The sequence below is a fragment of the Amblyomma maculatum genome, chromosome 1 (genome assembly GCF_055883805.1).
Source record: "Amblyomma maculatum isolate TAMU_Amacu chromosome 1, ASM5588380v1, whole genome shotgun sequence".
NCBI classification, from domain to species: Eukaryota; Metazoa; Arthropoda; class Arachnida; order Ixodida; family Ixodidae; genus Amblyomma; species Amblyomma maculatum.
The window spans coordinates 116820739-116839924 of NC_139344.1; the positions used below are offsets into that span (position 1 = coordinate 116820739).

A 19186-nucleotide genomic window follows, 5' to 3' on the forward strand; every position below is an offset into this window, starting at 1 on the left:
GTTGAGCACGAAGGTTGGAACCACACATTTATAAATTTGGTAGGCGAGCTGATGCCATTGTATGCACTTTCAGATCCGTCATCACGTCTAAAATTGTGTATATGCGCATCTTAACTGTACTGCGCAGTAGCGTAAGGATCCCGTGTCGAGGCTGTCACTGTCCTTGGCAGTGAGCGAAAATCATGATTGATCGACGAGGTAATGATGTTACAACTGCTTGACCACGCTGGAATTTCGAACACCCCACAGCGCTCACTATAAACGTGACGTCATACGGAGAGTGTAAGCGATTAACGCATGCCATGTAACACGAATTGAAGGTTGCCGCATGTCTCAAATAATCACTTTATTGAGTAAATTAGTTTTCTTATGGAAAAGGTTTAGATGGGGATTCGAACCCATGACCTTTCAGGCCTTTGATGACCTTTGGGACCCATGAGCTTTGAGAAAGGCTACCGGCTACACCACGCAAGGCACTATTGCATGGCTTGAGAACGCGTGGCGGTTAATGTGTATGTCTTGTGGTCTTTTACTGGCATCTTATGCGACTGTGTGCGTATGTTTAAGGCCGCTATCGCGTCATGCTCTCAAGCGGAGCATAAGTGTTGCGCTAATTGTTTTTTTTGTTTTTTTACTATTCTCACGCAGGATTACTCGGGTCCTCACGTGCTGGAGCTTATACCATGCGTCGCCGCCCCTGCTCAGCAGTACAGAACTCCTCCGGGTGACTTCTGCACATCCGTCGACCCGCTGAGGTGCTTTCCTACGTAACGCACGCGACGGTTGCTTGCCTGTCATTGTTCTTGCACAATTTGCTGCGCCTTCCTTCGCCGGCACTGAGGTCCTGTAGCCCAATTGCTGATCGTCAAACGAAGGAAGCGCAAATTACCGCGACGATGACCTTTACTCCAACCGTAAGAGTGAGAAACGCTCGCGCTGCACGTGGAAAAACACCACGAGTCAAAAACCGGCTTGCCACTGACCACGATGCCTTAACTATGGTAGTGGTGCAGATGTCTTCATAAACTGTCCTTCCTGTCTGCCCCATTAGTCTCTTACATAAGATACAGAGCTCCACGGTGTGAGACAATATGAGATGTGGGCCATGCGTTCTCAATCAGAAGCCGTTCGAGGCGGTGGCTGAGATGGGCTATTGGGCAATGTATCGGCCCTGCATGTCTTCCTTAGCTACGCACCGTCATAGAAGGTATGTCGGGCAAACACAACCGATCTTTGTCGGTTGCGGTTTGCCCATTGTGCAAAGAAGCCTTTGTTCAGGTTAGTCAGTTGTATGTGTGGTCCCTGAAGCCATTTTAACACACTCTTATACTTCTGTCACACGGGCAAGTCCCAACTCCCTCGAACTTCTTTTCCATAACGGACCATGGAGGGAGTTCAGCGCTAAAGGAGTTGTCGCCGTGTCACACGGCTAAGAACCAGCTTCTCCGAAACACCGTCGGGGTCCCATTAGGTGCTGTTCGTTTTGTGTATGCATATAAAAAATCAAGTTAAAAACATGTAAAATAATTTTTAGTGGCTTTCTTTTCAACAGTTTGAATTGACTTAAAAATATAAATGTATCTTCATTCATGTGAAAGGAATATGCCCTGTTACTTTTACTAGCACAGCGGATTTGTCCATTCGGCTGGCCACAATGGTCTTGCAAAATTCTTGCGTGCATGCTTGGATATTTGCGCGTTTACTTTTTTTCATGCTCTGTGTTGTGCTACAGTATTAAAATTAGTTATAAACTCAAAATTAATGCATATGCGTTTTTTTTTTTTTTAACACCTGCACTGAAGCTCACAGGGAACCAGAGTACTCCCTTTATCTGCTAGAGGGAGATGATTAGAACTCCTTACGCTAGGAACTTCCTTAAACTTCTTTTCCTAAAGGACTGCCGTGTGACACGGTGCGCATCTCCATTGGGATAAAGACTACCTTGGTTGAAGGGAGTTAAAAGAAGTTCAGCCCTGCCCGTGTGACAGCAGTATTAGGTGCGAGTGCGGCCACAAGTCGAAGACTTCCTCCTTTCTCTTCAGGAGGGGTGGAGTGGTAATGGCGCACAGTGGTACCACAGCGCCTGCATCCCGTCTTGCCCTTGAAAAGGAAGGCGGGACACTACGCTTCTGTCAGCCTCTGGTGATGGATCTTGCTTTGCGAAACTAGCACGCAGCATGATATGCATTCACTTTATGAAAAAAAATAATAATAATAATAAAAATAGACAGAGTCACTGAGGCTGCTTACGTGTTGGAATTCGAAAGCACTACTCATTGTAGTTGCAAATGCGCCGCTTGAGCGGAGACAACGAAACGAGACGGCTTAGTTAGCCGAGCGCTGCTGTCTTCTCACGTCTTGCCGCATCCTTGCGATGTTGTGCTTTTCTACGCCGTCTTTCTGCCTCATCGCATTTGAGAGGCCTGCCGCTTGGAGTCTTGCTTGTAGACGGTTGGAGTGGCACGTGCCCAGTACAGGGTGCCTCGGTGTGACCAGTAGCGTGCAATATGCCATCTGTACTCTTTCTGCCTCTCTGTTGGCGCCCTCTTCATTCATGTTCCTCCTCTGACGGCATCCTCTGTGCTAGGCCACTTGACGTGGTGAGGTTAATAATTATATGTGCATATGTCGTCGGCTCGAATCCTTATCGCAAACTATCCTGCAATGTATAGTAGATGCGTATTAAATGGAAAGCGAAATGATATGACACCACCTGGAACGTTGTGCGAAGATCGCTTGCGTCACAATGTTTATGCGGAAGACGGGGATATCTGGCGTCACATTGAGGATCGTTATTGACACCCCCACTCGCCGTCATCTTTATGAGTACCAAAACACGCACACACACATTCACACACACACACACACACACGCACTCTCTCTCTCTCTTTCTGTGACATGATAATAACAAGTAATGCACTGATCGGAAATGAAGTCACCAACGTCAAAAACACATTGGACTTCAAGAGAAAAAAAAAAAAAAAAACTTTAAGCCTATCTCTCGTACTTTGGGAAGTGAGCAGTGGAAAATGCAGTGCCTGCTTTTCCTTCGCTGCTGCTCTTAACAGGCGCCGATGAAATAAGTGTGCATCCCTTCAGTTCACCGAAGAATTCCCCCCCCCCCCCCCCCCCCCCCCGCAGGCCGCAAAGTCGGGTAAAACAGGTTTTCTCTAAACTTTACTAGGAGCGCCCAGTTCCCGCCGCACAATTATAGGAATCATGGCTGTCCATAAGGTCGAGCCGCATCGACCATTCCTTCCCATCGCCAAAACAGTAACCAAATCTGGCAGAAGTGGTGCAATCTATGAACCGGTATGACGACGTTACGTTTCGCATGTGTCCGGCTGTTATGTTCTCCCACTCTTTCTGCGCCAATTTCCTCCTCGTAAGATCACCCTCTTCTCCTGCGTCCCCTTCCACTGCCTGCTCGCCACCGTCTCAGAGGTTTCGGTTATTAGTGTTCCTCTACGTATGTTATGTTACCAGCGCCATCACGGGTTGCGCGAACGTACAGCTGGTTTTTTGACAACATCGTGTGAGTGCCAATTTCTCGGTGCAGCTACGTCGAAGCGAAGCAGAGCGGACATCGGGAGAGGGAAACGAACATGCGCATCGGTCATGCTGATGGTTCATGTGCTATAAGTTGTCCTGCTTCGTGCGCAGCAATACCCGTGAAGCAAGCCGACGATAGGCAAGAGTTCCTTCGCATTAATCTGAACAGCCCACCATCTGGCGCTGCATTCAGCCCCAGAAATTGTGGGTATGCTCTCTATCTCTCCCGCAATGCTTTCTCCTCTTCTTTTTTCGACACAGCAGCGCCGGGTAGTCGACACTCGCGCGGCATCGTTAAAAAATCAGAACAATTGTACTGCCGACAGACAAAGGTGATATAAATCACGGGACCTTCGGCTAAACTGTATCGTAGCTAAACGTTCTTGGCGATTTTGATAAGCAGGAACGCGACGGACTGAAAGGAGAAAACTGCCATGTCTGCAGGTAAAATACATTGCACCTTCGGCTGGCTGTTTTGAAACTAGGGTACATAGAGTGCGTACTAGGGTACAAATCGAGAACGAAGCCGCAGTTAGGCTTTCTGGGCAAGCAACGGTGCCAACCGATTCTTATGAATTCGTGCGTAATTAACACTAATGGAGCTGAGTGCATGACGTCGTAGGGATCATGTAGGTGCAGGAGCATTAACAACGGTTTAACCAGGTAAATCATGCCGTCATAAAGATCGGTCCATGTCATTTTCTGGAGTGCCGGGAGGGATCTGCGCGTTCGCTATCCCCTTCTATCCGACTTAATTGAAGCTGTAGTCATATATGCACCACTTTCATTCCCGACGCTAATTCTTCTATAATATAGTTGCTGTGATAAAATGTGATTTGTTTTTTTTTTTCTTTTTTTTGTTGTTTTTTTTTTCTTTTTTTTTTTTTGGGGGGGGGGGGTGATAAGATTCACCTCGTGACATGGGCGTCGGCAGGGGAGGGCAAAAAAAGTTCCGCGAGCACTGCAGACTCTGCAGAAATGCGAAATCCTGAGCGTTGCTGCAAATGGTATGTCGCGCGCCTCTTGTAGAACACAACCAGCGTCCCGTTGAACTTTGGCGTTCTAGATTGGTTTACAGGACAGGAAAAGCGCAGTATCTGTCACTCGCAGAATCTCGCTGATACGCAGGTGGTCGAAATTACTCCGGAGCAGCTCTCCACTACGGTATACCCCTCTCTATTTCTGCTTTCACTCCCACCTTCCCTTCCCTTCTCTTACAGCGCGGTTCATGTGCCCACTGCACAAGTATGGCAGATACGGCGCCTCTCCTTTCACGTGAACGACATCAGCGCACGAATGCGACGCACAGATCACGCGCACAGCTCCCGTGCACAGATTTTCGCTCCATGAGCCTACAAAAACTTTCGCCTAAAAAGGCAATTTCCCCCTCTTCACTTCGATTGTTTCAACCCCCCCACCCCTCCCGCTGCGATGCAACGGGTTTGACGTATGTTTGTTGCGACGAAGCAGAACGCACCGGCGTGGACAAGCCTCTCCGTTTTGCGCTTCCTCCGGATTGGAGGAGCCACTGTTTGCCGCGGAAAGTCACTGAAAATTTTCAAATGGGATTTTGTTACTGTTAACTGACATGCTAGCTGTAAAAAGGTTCTGAAAACAGAGCGAAAATATAGACAAGGACGACACAGATGTAGACGGGAAGTTACTACCAACTAGCCCAAACCAAACATCTGTCGCTGTAAAAAGATTTTACCGTTTTGTTTATTAGGTTTTGCGGTCCGTAACTGAATAATTTCCGTTATAGAGCCGTAGATATAGGTACCGATTCACACATGACTCTGTGTCTGTCGCAGGCTCGAGTTGTCCTTGCGGGCGCCCCAGCCAATCTACACCACCGACGGCGCTGTGTACAGCTTGCCCACCAAGTTCGAGCTGCTCAACAGCATAGAAGAGTTCCTAGCGGATCCCAGGGACCCACGCTCTTCCGTTCGTGACGTCGATGAGAGGCGCATATTTTTCAAGGGTGCGTGCTGATACTGACCTCACTTGCTTAAGACACACCTTGCTAATTTCTGGCGCTTCCAGGAATTTGTGGCAATTTTTTTAATTGTCCCTTATTGTAGCCAGACACTCTGGGAAGTCGTGGCCATCGATAGCATGAAACGACGTCGTCATTAGCAATGTCATACGACCCACCGAAACTTCCGCGATTGCATTTTTTTTTTTTTCAGAATATTTTTTCTACAGCTCTGCTTCAAATACAGCTTATGTCTAAACTTGTGACAGAGTTCTTGAACACCGTCAGACGTTTTTTTTTTTTTTTTCATTAGCAGGAACATAAATTTGCTTTTACGCCTCTCTTAATCCAGCCTTAGTCATAATGCCAACTCAGGTTGCACGAGAAACCGAATCATGCAGTGTCAGTCACTGTATTTCGCTTTTGTGCTCGGCGAAGGTAATTAAAAAAGACGGATAGGCGGATCCCCATTTGCCTTTCCCAAGTAGCACTCAATGTCGGGCCCCTAACTAGTGCTACATGGACAAATGGAGCAAGGACAACCTCTTTAATACTTACGTGGGACCCGTGTGGGGAATGGCCAAGTCCAAATTGGCCTTGCCTCTGTTGGTCCTAGATGATCCTTACATCGACGTTGCTAGGGGTAACTCAGTCCACATGCTTTCATCCAGACCACGTCGGTCCCTTATTGAGTACTTGCTAGTCTAGATGCAACGTAAATGTGGACTCTATGCAGGAAAAACCTTGCCAAGCCCAGCGACCGCTGTCCACACACAAACGCCGTGGGTCCGACATCGGCTGTGGCGGCAATTAAGAAGGCTACCGCTTGCTGCACATATCGACACCTTGCCAGTTACTTTAGGGCAGATGCATGGGCTCTGTCATGGAAACAGTGTGCTACACAAAACTGCCAAATGTGCCACAGAATTGGCGTAAACACATGCTGGATGCCGAATAGACCACCAATGGTGGCTAACAGACAGGCTGAATTCCAAGGCAAGGCAAGGGCAGCAAATGGTAGCAAGAAGGCAAGCGTAGGCCTATCCGATCATGCACCTGCTTGTGATTCCCCCCCCCCCCCCCCCTTCCCCAAGCAGCTGGGTGGACTGAGGCAGTTTCGGCTGCCAGGCTTTGTCCAGTTGCAATTCCTGTGGTGGGTCCCGGTGATACCATTCCGATTGGGTATGGTCGAAGCCCACCTTCTTGTGGTGCGAACCCCAGCGGCTCCAGTGTAACTGTGATGGTTAGTTGCGCACGTACGGTCCGGTGAATGCGTGGAAGCAGACTTTAACCCATGCTAATGTTGGAACCACGAAATTCCGACCTGCAAGGCAGCGAAAAAGGAAACGTCACGCAGGGGCGTATATCCCGATTACCGGCGGGGCGGTTTCTGGTAATAGAGATAACAGGTCCGCGCCGGAGGATTTAAAGGTATATTGAACAAATGTCGAAGAATATTGAGAAAACACCACAACTGCATTCTTAAGACATGATTACACTAGTACAGACACATAATTCTTTATTTTTGACGTTTACTGAGTGGCCGCAGGGCCCCAGGCAGCGCGCTCCCGACTGATGTGACGTCACTGAGACGGCTGTGTGAGATTGAATATAAAATTACAGTACATTTGGACGTTATACGCGTTAATCATCTAAACCACGCATACACTTAGCTCGGTACGGCTTGGTTGAAGCGAGGTAGTTATATAGGTATCTATGGGCGTACGTGGTCTTTCACAAAACTTGAATAGCCAGATTGGAGCAAACGGGACAAACGCTAATATCGCGCCATACCATTTAAGACGAAGCTTAAGTGTCCCCAAATTCCTTAAAATTTATTTTCCCTTTCGGGCGGCGCAAAACACTTTCTCTTTCGGCGTCGTAATTATTTATCGGTATTATTGGTTTTAAAGCCTTTTGCACGTACGCGTGGTGTAGGTGAGCAACTTTGTTGTCATTAATTTATAAGCCTCAAGAACCAGCAACCCTCCCAACTTAATGCGCCACTTTGTGATGTGGGTATCAGCTATTTGCAGGTGACACAAGTGCACCCTGACTGCGCACGGGCTTATCGAAAAGACTACGGGGGTGGTACGAGTGTGCAGCGCGAATGTATCGGCGCCAAGTGTGGCTTAATTGAAAGCGAAGACTTTTTTTCTTAAACATGCCATGGCACAACTGGCCTCGCAATACTTTTGCACGCTACCAAGTTTGCCGGGTGAGCCGTCGCAGTTGTCCTCCAGTGTTTCGGCATTCGATCTTCTAAGTTCGTCGAGCGAGCCATCGCCGTCGGCGCAGCCTTTAAAACAAACATACCGTGCCGGAATCGGCGCGCTGAAAAAGTTTGAACTGTACGGCGCAAAACTGAGAAACGAGTTGAGAGCTAACGCTGTAAAAGTACCGAGTGAAAAATCATTCTCCGGCGTTTGCGAAGCACAATTAGCAGTGCGAAAGAAGATTGCATAAGTGAATATGAAGTATTCTGCGAAAGGGGGAAGCAAAAGACCAGATCTTTAGTTTATCTTGGCAGTGCAAACATTGTATAGTCAAGTACAATGCGCATTCCTCGCGGTCATTGGCCTACTTGACATCGAAATGAAACGCGAATCATTGCTCGCTATAACCGTTAGACTTTGTCACTGGCATGACCTCACTCGTGGGCCATTGTCGTTGGCCGTAGCACAGCCGTGACACATAAAAACTGATTTGGGGAAACCTTCCCCCGTATTACTATGGCTGACAGGATCCAAATACCGCACTCTTGACGCCATTAAGAGAGTTTCTAGAAAGCACATCTTATGTCACGCACTTCTGCGATAACCCTTGCAAGTTTTGTCTCAAGAAAAACGTTCTGACGGGACGTGTAATCGCAATGAGGGCAGCCCTCATGTTGTACTTTTCCTTGGATTCTTCTTTACTCACTTAAGATTTCATCGCGGGCATATTTCAGATCATCGCGGCTATGTTTCGCAGTCTTGAAATTGGGAGCTATGTGGTTTAATTTTTTTCCCCTTCTGCTCTGTGCCTTCTTGGGGCGCAGGGGAGACGCTGTTCGGACGCGTCCTGTGGAAGCCTCTTGCGGAGCTGGGCGCCAGCTTGCGCATCGACCAGGTCTACCTGTGCAGCGGGAAGCGTGGCTTCAAGCCCGCCTTCAAACCAACGGCCCACGGGATTGCTGGAGGGCCCACATTCGGTTGCGTTCAGCCTCGCCCAGAGCTCGAACACCGCTTCGTTATCTTGGTGAGAAGGAAAAAGCAGGTTCTGCAAAAGTTGCGCAGTTTACGCGGATTTTCCTGGGGTCACCGCTCGCATTTTGCTCGGCATCGAAAAAACACACCGTCAAAGGTGCTTGCCAATAAGCTTCGTACTAGGCCTCTTTAGCAGCCATCATGGCCCAGCCTCCGCAGGAGTGAGGATTGAGGTTCTCCCACCGTCGATAAATTTGGATGCAGAAGAAGTCGCAAAGCACGGCACAGAAGCGAACCAGTTACGTGGGCTGAATGTTTTCGACAGAGGCCTGTAGTACTTCATCATCAGCAGCAGCCTGTCTGCGTCCGCTGAGGGCAGGGCAAATGCCTCTCCTTTACTGCTGAAATTAAGCCTGTGCCAGCTGCATCCATCTGATACCTGCAAACTTCTTAATCTCATCCATCCAGCGAATTTTGTGCCGCTCCCTGCTGCACTTGCCTTCCATTGGGATTCAGTTTGCCCCCTTAGCGAATGTCCATTATCTCGCCTTCGCATTACATGCCTATGTCCATTTCTTCCCGATTTCGATTAGAATGTCACTAGCTCGCGTTCGCTCCTCGGCGCACTCTGCACGCTTTCTGTATCTTAACGCTACGTCTGTTATTTTACTTTCCATGGATAGTCCCATTGCCCTCAGTTTAAGATGAACCCTTTCCTCTGGCCTCCATGTTTCTTTCCGATAGACGAGTACGTTGCCTTAGTGAATACCATGTAGGTAACTGACAGTAAGCTGGTTGTCTGTAGTTTCTCAAATAATTTATCTCCCCTTTCTTTAGCGTCCGGATGATTAGCGTTCTTCCAATATTCTAGTACGCTTGAGGTCGTAATGAATCTTCTAGCACAATCTCCCCACTGTACACAAATGATCTGCCATTATATCTAATCCTCACTGGCTATTTTTCACTTTTGCGTTACTTATAAGACTTTCTTTATTTCATCTTTCGTCAGCAGCGCGATATCCAATTGCTCTGCGCTATCGCTCTCTCATTATCACCCTGATTACTTCGGCTACTGAATATACCTGCACAGACTTCCCCGGCTACTTCAACTGCCTCCTGCATATTGCTAATACCATTGTCCTTCTTGTCGCTTTGTGCGTGCATCTGATTTTTGCTTACGCCTAATTTTCACTTGACCGCTTTTAGGCTACTCCATTTCTTTTTTGAGCACGCTCGATTCTTTTCTTGAGTTAGAGGTTTTTATGCGTCGGCGTTTGTTAATTGTAGTACTTATTTTGCAGCAAAGAGACTTCGTTTACATCTTATTCATTTTTATTCATGTATACAGCGGCAGGTTCGAGCAATGAAGCATTATTTGTGTTGATGGAGCTGTTTACGAATTCAGACCTAGCACGGAGCTCCGAGCGTTTTATTGCAACTAAGAATAATTTCCCTTGGCAACGCAATTATTATGTGCAGATCATTATCTTCTTCATATTTATTTTGTTAGTTTTATGTCTGTTACCGGATCGAACACGACAACTACGTACACGAACGACACGAGCCAAAGCAAAAAAAAAAAAAAAAGACTAAGAACATAGTCATTGTAAGGCGAAATCACGGAGAGAAAAAAAAAAAAAAACTTTTTTGTTAACTACTTTGCCACCCACGAAGACACACGTTTTTTTTTATTATTATTTCAAGCCTTGATATCAAGAGAATCGGATAAGAGTCATTCATGGTAGTGTATACAACCTGAGATATGTAATTTTGCGAATCCTTTATAAACGAAATAAAAACTGATCATTTGGCGTTACTTTGTCCGCCTTAACAGTTAAGCCTTAAGTAACAGCCGACGCTTACACTCGATAATCACCTGACTCTAAAGTTTCACTATCTTGATGCATTTGCCAACCTTAGCAATCTTGGACATGCACTCGCCAGGTGGCGTGGCTCTGTGGTGGTTATAGTGCGTAACGCAACGTGGGCTTAGGTTCAATAGTCTGTTACGCAATATTTGCAGCCTCTATACTTGTCCATTTGTGTCCCCTAACTCCGTACTTGATCCACGGCGAATGAGTACAATCCGCGCTTACAAGCACTTACACGCGCTGATTATGTCTGATGCTTTACCAGGCGTAAAAGCTGCAGCCTCATCACTCGTTTTCATTCGCAAATACAGTTATTATCGTCGTGTTTACCTTAGCAGCCATTAATGGGTTCAGTGTCACCTGTGCTGTCGGGAGAAAAAGATCGATCATTTCTAATCAATAAAGTGCCTGTCTGCGCTGTCTATGTCGCCTTCTTCGGGAACGTCTTTCGCATCGCGGCTTTTGCGAACCCGTTTAAACAGACCTCCTCCCTTCTCACCTTTCCTTGTGGGAACAAGAAACGAGAGCAACATATATATATATATATATATATATATATATATATATATATATATATATATATATATATATATATATATATATATATATATATATGTTGCTATGTTCAAATTGAGATAGTAGGTAGTGTCATGTCAGCAAGCGCGCCTACAGCCAGTCAGCCTAGGAGAAGCAGCTGAAGCGCAGCGCAAGTATGACCGTAAAAACTTCGTGATCATTATGATCGCGTTTGGCATGACCTGTTGCTGTGGGAGACGTTGAAAACTAAAATGCTGTTTGGTCCGCAGCTGTGAATAGTCTGCGTAGTGCATAATTTTACATTTGCATCTATAAAGGGACTATATTTTGTAAAATGCGGTCTGAATATATTCGAATATTCGACGATTGTTAATCGACGCTCGTCGCCCGTTTTACTAAACAGGACCGCAGCAACCCCGACAACGTTCAGGCGTCGGTTGCAGGCGTGCCTTTTAAGGCTCAGCTAGCCGACGACGATGCTGAAACTAGTCGACTGCGAGACTACGCTGGTGTTGATGGTTTCTCCATGCTGGTCGACCCTTTGTTCGAGGTGAGCCAAAATTTCCTCTCGAGTGCACTCTCGATATTCGTTTGTAGTGGTATTTTCCTTGGGGCACTTTGGATAGCCAACACATTAGTGCCAGTCTGAAACTTCCACCCTGTAGAGTAAGAAGAAGAAAGCTCGTGCTCGCTGCCAATAACGCTGACCTACCGTAGAAGGAGGGTTATAGTACAGGTCTCCCCTGTCTGCTTTTGCTGTTTACAGCTCGATCATATAATTGTTTCTGGATCTGACCCCTGCACAATGTGTAATGAGTGCGCGGTCGCAACAATTTCTTTCTTTTTTTTTTTTGCATTTTTCGAGCTCATTTTTGTCTGATATGCTTCATTTCACGTGATTGTTTATCTTTTCCTTTTTTTTTACATCGTCCTCCAAATATCAGAGGCTTGTTATCGTCCGTACATTCATTAATACTCCATCTGCCACTCTCCCTCGAGCCCGGATATATTGTATTCGTGCTGAAGGGACAGATCGAACATTCCCTTTAATATTATATGCAAACGTATAGGACTATTCTTTGCATTTATCGAACTCGCGTTCATTCCAAGCCAACTGATCCAGTCTGTGCGCACTCAACCATGTTTAGTTTAATATATATATATATGTGTGTGTGTGTGTGTGTGTGTGTGTGTGTGTGTGTGTGTGTGTGTGTGTGTGTGTGTGTGTGTGTGTGTGTGTGTGTGTGTGTGTGTGTGTGTGTGTGTGTGTGTGTGTGTGTGTGTGTGTGTGTGTGTGTGTGTCATTGTGTAATTATTACAAAAATAAAAATTATGCCACCTTATTTTTGGCGAAACATTGTTTTCGTGTCGGGGCCGCTATCTGAACTCTGCAAGCGTTGTAATGATTAAAAAAATTTTTTATAACCTTGCCGTTCAGTCGTTGTACTGTACTTTTTTTTTTTTTTTGTGCGCAAACTTGCCATAAGGCATATTGTATAAACTCATGTAAATGGTTTTCCGTGAGGAACCGGAGCAGGCTCCCGCTCTTAGCGTTGTCGGTGAGCCATTTAGAAAAGTCCTCTTCCCTTGTTGTGGTTAGTCCCACTTCGCGCAGAACCTGTGTCCTTGATGCCCTTGTCCCTGCACAAGTCCATTGGAGGTGGCGAACATCCACTTCTGCAGCTCGTGTGGAACACTCTTGCGATTCCCATCGGCATTTTACCGACGGGGTAAGGGCCGCCCCAGCTCTTATCCTTCTAAGGGAAACCTCCTCCAATCTGGTTAAGTTACGAGGGAGTGAGAATGTACACGGGGGAATGAGGGCACGTGTACTTTTCCTTAAAGAGGATGCTAAAATGGAAACAGGAAGCTAGGCAAGAAAGGGAAAGAGACGAGCCTTTGTCACTTTGGTAAGGCGTATGTGGTTCGGAGTAGGGGTACGCTTGGGTGAAGAGGGAAATTGAATGAGGTAGCAGCCATTCTCCATAGGACGGGGACAAAAGCCCTTCCCTTTCCCGCCTATGCTGTTGAGAAAGGCGTGGTGTTAACGGTCCATTAAAATTCGCCTAACACTGCCTGGTCCGTGGTCCGCGGACCGAGAAGAGTTATCAGCCCCTGCTCCAGTCCGCGGACCTGGCGCGGACTTCATAAAGTAAAAGTTGGAGGTCACGAGACACTTGGTCCGAGGACCAAAACAGGCCGTGGTCCGTCGTCTAGATACACCTTTATGGACTCTTGGTTTTAGTCTCCACTCATTAAATTAATAAGGCGTAAATTTTGAGTTATCGTTTGTTTTATTTCTACCTAAGGTTACCGTGGAGGCAGTCCTCCGTAGGATTGGGTGAAATAGGTGCCCCTTCCAGGCCGCGAAAATCGGGCCCCTACACCTACCGGTCAGTGGCAGAGTTTATTGCTTCTTCACTGCAGTCTACTCGCGGGGCACAGCGAAGCGCACGCGCACCTAGACGAACGCGTTTGAACCAGAGGTATTCATTCAGACTTTTGATTTTTGGAGGTATAACGGAAGTTTTCGTGAGCAGTGCTGATTGAGAGCATGGACGCTTGCAAGGAAAGGTGTCTTATATATTCCAACTGGAAACTGGAAGGGAACTTATTTTCCAACTGAAAATCCAAAGTAGCTCTCCGAATCCGCGAAGGAGCACGATATCCGCCTTGGTCCAATGGGAGATCAGAATCCGTATCCAAATCTCCCACGGAAACACGCTTGTCAGTTTCGCGGCGGAATAAAATTCACTTAAGATTGCCACTTGGAATAGGCTATCAGTTTAAAGCCGCGAGGTGTCAGTGCAGGAAAAATTTGAGTAACCGCAGTGGGAAGAAATTGGATTGCCACGATGGCATCAAGAATTGGGGGTGGGTAGCGTTTCGGAACTGCCTGCATGACCTTTACGCTAGCACGTAATATTATTGTGTGATTTGCGCACCAACGTGCCAATAAATTTGGTTCGCAAAGTTGGAGAGCACCTTCCGAAATCCCTATTCTATATATCTGCGATAAAGAAAGTCTCATGCCTATCTTCCCCCCCCCCCCCCCCCCAAAGAAAGCTCGCGAAAAATAAAAATAAAATATTACGTGACATTCGCGCGCCACGACTGTGCTGCTCTCAGTCGTGGTTTGAGTGGACAAAATTGTTGCAGCGGCAGGCCGGTGACTGCGGTTGTTTCTTCGTTCGCGTCAGCCTGTCGGCGCACGTGACAGTGCAAGTTAATTCGAGCGCTCGCTGCAACCATCGCCAACACATCAGCCTTCCGCGGGAACTGGGCCGTCGAGTCACGGCCGCAGCTAATTTCGTTCACTCAAAGCACGGTTGGTGGATCACCACAATCGCGGGGCGCGAATGCGCTAGTCACGTGCTAATTTTTGTATTTCGCGGGCTTTTTTCGAAGAGGGGTAAAAAGATACTTGTGAGGCTTTCTTTATCGCAAATAAATGGAATGGGGGTTTCTGAATGTGCTCTTCAACTTTGCGAATCTCATGTATTGGCTAAAGTTAATATTTAGTAATTTAGAAAAGATATCTTGACTAATTAATTGCAAAACAAAAAAAATGCCTAAGAAGCGCCATATGGCTGTAGCTCTATGCAAAGTGCTGCGCTGGCCTACTTCAAATGCTTGAGTTTTTAACCCTTGGCTAAAATTAGCCGGGACACCCTGTATATCGCAGTTACTTTACAACACTGACATGTGAGGGAAAAAATACCTGAGTTGAATTTAAATTTGCTCTGCCTCGTGTCTCCGCAGACGGCGCATGGGGGCCAGTGGTACCTGCAGGTGCTCTACACGGTCGTGCCGCACGCCAGGAGCAGCGGGAGGCGTCGCCGGACTCTCTTCCCAAACAACGATACGGTGGCGACCGAGGTGCACGCGTTCCTCATCAGCCGTGGGACCCGCGTGACCAGCGTTGCCTACGCGCGTGCGATGCTGGCGACTGCGGCCTCGGCGCTCATCGTACTCATTCTCGGCAGCTGGATCGCGCACCGGCACCACAAATCAAAGGCGCGAGTAGTACGAGTCCACAGTCCGCGCAGTCGCCGCTGCTACACCGCAGTGTGCAGGTACAACAGGGACCATCATCGCTGTTCGCTGGCTGTGTGGAGAGTGAGAGTGAAGCCGTCGAAGCCCAAGTCGGATCCGATCCGTCCAGATGTGACAGAGGTGTAAGGCCACTCGGCTGGGGACACCTCTCACGGCAAACGATTGAAGCGTACGCCTGTCAGCTTATTTTCATTCCGGGTGCCTCGAACAGGCTGGAAATGCAGTCCAGTCCCTCTCTGGCGGGACATCAGTGCGAGTTGTCCGTCCACGTTCGCCATGGTGGCTGCTGCGGACGGTCCAAAGCAAGCGACGAAAAAAGCCGCGTTCGATCACACTCGCCGAGTAGGGAGCGAAAAATGAGACTACTGGCGCTGATCGCGCGAGAATGACTACGTGCCAAAGAAGAAATGGAACCGTGCTCCCCGCGCAATGCAGTGCTGGTATAGCAAAAAACTGAGCCAAAATGCCTTACAAAACTTGGAATGTGTCAGATTGGAAGCGCCCGTACAGCCTTGGTCAAAACTGAAAAGTCCTGAAGCCAAAGAATTTTCATTTCAGCCGCAAAATGGAGCCGACAGGCCTGTCATTGAAGTCCAAAGGTCATTTAAAATGCCAGGAAATGCTTTCTTGTGACAGTAATAAACCATCTCATTGCATTCACGGCCCTTTGACCTTTATTGGCGCCCTAACGGCTTCATTTTGCGGCTGAGACAAAAAATGGGAAGGGTTCAACGCTATTGAACCGAATGTGGGGCGATAGCATTAGCAGCGGGTGACCGAGTGTTCTTCTTCTTCTTCTTCTTTGTCGTCTCCTCTTCTCCTTCTTCTTCGCCTTCTTTGTCGTCTCTTGTTGTTGTTCTTGTCCTCCTCCTCCTCCTCCTCCTCCTCCTCCTCCTCCTCCTCCTCCTCCTCCTCCTCCTCCTCCTCCTCCTCCTCATTCTTCTTATTCTTCTTGTTCTTCTTCTTTTGCTTCTCGTAGCTACGCCTCTTCACGGCGTAGCTGCGGCCACCCTAGGTCTCGCTTTGGCTTTCGCAACAAAATCCTTTGGCTTCAAGACTTTTGACCACAGGTACCAAAGTCACTCTTCCTGAAAAATTGAAAAGAGCAGAAATGAACATTATTTCTTTTTCACTTGAAAACACTAAATCTCGGCCATTTCTTTCTCTGGAAACCCTGCTTCACGCTAAAGGCGACTGTGATCGACACTGAACTTATGCTAGACCAAAGATGAGCGGCGGATTTGCTTGCATACTATGTTACTCTTTCTGTGAAATTATCCCCGTCGACAGGGGCCACAATGATGGCTACTGTACCCAGGTAATTAATATATCGCGCATACACAACTACCTTATTCTATTGTTTAACAAGCAAACTGGTGTCTGTGCCTGATCGATGAACTGGACTGCTGGTCTGCTTCTGAACCAACGTGCAAGTCAGGAGCTAACCCCAGCTATGAAGTGTGATCGTCTTATGTATTCCTCTTCAATAAAGATATTTTCTATGGGTCATGCAACCATGTTTCCAACAGTCCTGCTCGCGTTCAAAAACGTTGCTCACAGGAGCATTAAGAAAAGTGCTGTCGTGGGGGAAAATGGCCAATGACAAAGGAATGCTACTGGCTTTGAACGGTGGGGAAATGAAATGAACTCTTCATTTATTTACTGGTACCCGCAAGGCCTAAGGAGTTCTGTGGGATGTGGCTTACAAAAAATTATGACGTTAAAAGAACAAAAACGAAAAATACAAGCGTTGTGGTTCCCGGTTATGCATTTATAGCTAAAATAGCAATCATGCAGTTGTATGCATGTGCAAGATGAAAATATCGTTGGTAATCCAAATCAGTAATACTTTGTTATGAGTTGAGTATACAACTTTAGCTGAATTAGTACGGAATCGCAGGTTGTCTTGAATGCTGGCTGCCTATCCGGGAAGGTGTTTCCAATATGCTGATGTGCGGGGAATGAAGGAGTGCGAACAAGCTTTGGTTTGTCATGACGCTTTGCCGACTTTGTGAGCATGATCGAGCCGGGGTGAAATGAGAGGCGGAGTAGAAATGAGTTCATCCCGTAGAATGGAGCAATTGTAAAAAAAAAAAAAAAAAAAAAAAAAAGAAAAAAAGAAAAGTAAGCAAATCGTGAGAATTTTAGACTGGAAGCTAAAGGTGTTTTTCATGGCGATGGCACGGTGCTATTGTAGGGAATGTAGGATGAAGCGGGCGAAGTTGTTTTCCCCGAGCTCGAGCGCATTAGCGGAGCTGGGGTTCCAAATTGCGAATGCGTATTCGAGTTTGGTGCGGACAAGCGTTATGTATAGTATTAGCTTTAGAAAGCTAGGGGCGGTGTAGTAGTTGCGGCGCAGGTAGCGTAACGTGCTGTTAGCGTTGTTAATTACAGTATTGATATGGTGCGACCAAGTAAGAGAGGAAGTTATATGGATGCCAGGGTAGCGATATGATACATGTGACTGCCTCAGGTATCATGTTATTTAGATGATTTGTATCAGTAGCAGATGGTGTGCGGAAACACGTATAACTTGGCATTTCGAAGAATTAAGTTGTATTAGCCATAATTTACACCGCTTGGACGTAGAAGCGAGTTTTTGTACAACACAGACGTCGTTACGGTCGGTAATTTCAATAACGAAGTTACCAGCGAATAGGTATATATTAAAGCATACGCAATTACGTAAGTCGTGAATGTAAAGCAGAGACAAAAGATTGTCTAAAATCGATCTCGAAGGCATGCCAGATTCGACAGGACTTGACTGAAGGGGAAGATACTATATAGCATAAGAACACTCAAAAGCCAACATTGGTAAAATGTTCCTTTCGGATGTTCTACTAATGTTTTTTAATGTGACCAACGTTAGACTACATTCAGGTAAATTATGTAATACATAACATTACTGTAATGTTCGGTGCTACCTGGGATGTTTGGCTATAAATCAAACAAGCCAGAAGCATCGTAGTTATTGAGTTTATAACATCGTCTTTCGGGTAGCTTCTTGTTTAGGTAAGATGAGAATCTTTACCAGCCGACTACTTTTACGTCGCGGATGGATACTTTGTTGTGGTTCTGAATGTGAAATATATTGCGCACCAGTGTACAGTACATAGTCTAGTGAATCCTGCTTTCCGTGAACCCGGTGCATGCAGTATAACTGGAGGGTACTAAATGAACAATCAGTAGGCCTCGGAAAGGCGGCTTCTTGAGAATTAGCATGTGTTTTTAGCGAGTGCATTTGCACATGTTAGCACAAAGGTGGCAGAGCGGAGTTTTAAAGGGACAGAACACTGGCCAAAATATGTCATGAGATTATGGTGGCAATGAAAAGATCTTGCCTCGTACAGTACAGATTGAGCACTACAACAGACACCTTTAGCAGTTCGGGTTGAGTGCTGCTGTCTGCGTTAGTGAAGTTGCGGAATCCCTCCCACCGACAGTGCTCCCGCACTGATTGGTCCCAACACGGCGGGCATGCGCTGAAGATGGATGAATGCACTCAGGAGCGTCACCTTTGAAACGAGGTGGGGATATATCATCACCATGTTCAACCTTTCTTTTTTATTATTTTTTAACTTATAGACAGTCTGTTAAATTTAACGAATTTCCTTTTAGTCCCGGGTTATCTTTAAATACCAGTGTTTAATTTCGATTCGGCTTCCATTAGTCCCCTCCCTGCTATTTATCCACCAATCGTCCAAACTTCTTTTGCTTACTTCTACCGCCGATTCGTTGACGCTTCCTTTGTTACCTCTAACCCGCAGTGTTTCGGCTAGAGTGACTATGTCCGTATCGACATCTGGATGGATACTGCCGCAGCCCAGTATACGCCCTGTGCATCGCCTGTAGGGGCGCCACTGAAAGCCACCCACCTGCGGCTGCGAGAAGCACATGCGGGGACATTCCCCAGCTAAAGCCTCATTGCTGCAGCAAGCGTGGCAAAAGTTCGCACATGTGATTTGCCGTTTGTGCGGGTACGTGGTGATTATTTCCACGGCGACAGC

General features: G+C 46.8%; 1 protein-coding gene across 1 annotated transcript in view; it reads left to right on the forward strand.

The window, feature by feature from the left end:
* The window catches only part of LOC146203680 (extracellular matrix organizing protein FRAS1-like), an 84172-nt gene extending 67487 nt beyond the window's left edge, over positions 1-16685 (forward strand). Inside the window, exons 15-19 of the mRNA XM_084588855.1 lie at positions 649-755; positions 5364-5533; positions 8568-8767; positions 11527-11673; positions 14886-16685. Of these exons, the coding sequence (XP_084444981.1) occupies positions 649-755; positions 5364-5533; positions 8568-8767; positions 11527-11673; positions 14886-15305 (1044 nt within the window). The 3' untranslated portion in view covers positions 15306-16685. The remainder of the gene's footprint in view (positions 1-648; positions 756-5363; positions 5534-8567; positions 8768-11526; positions 11674-14885) is intronic.
* Positions 16686-19186: the final 2501 nt, after the last annotated feature.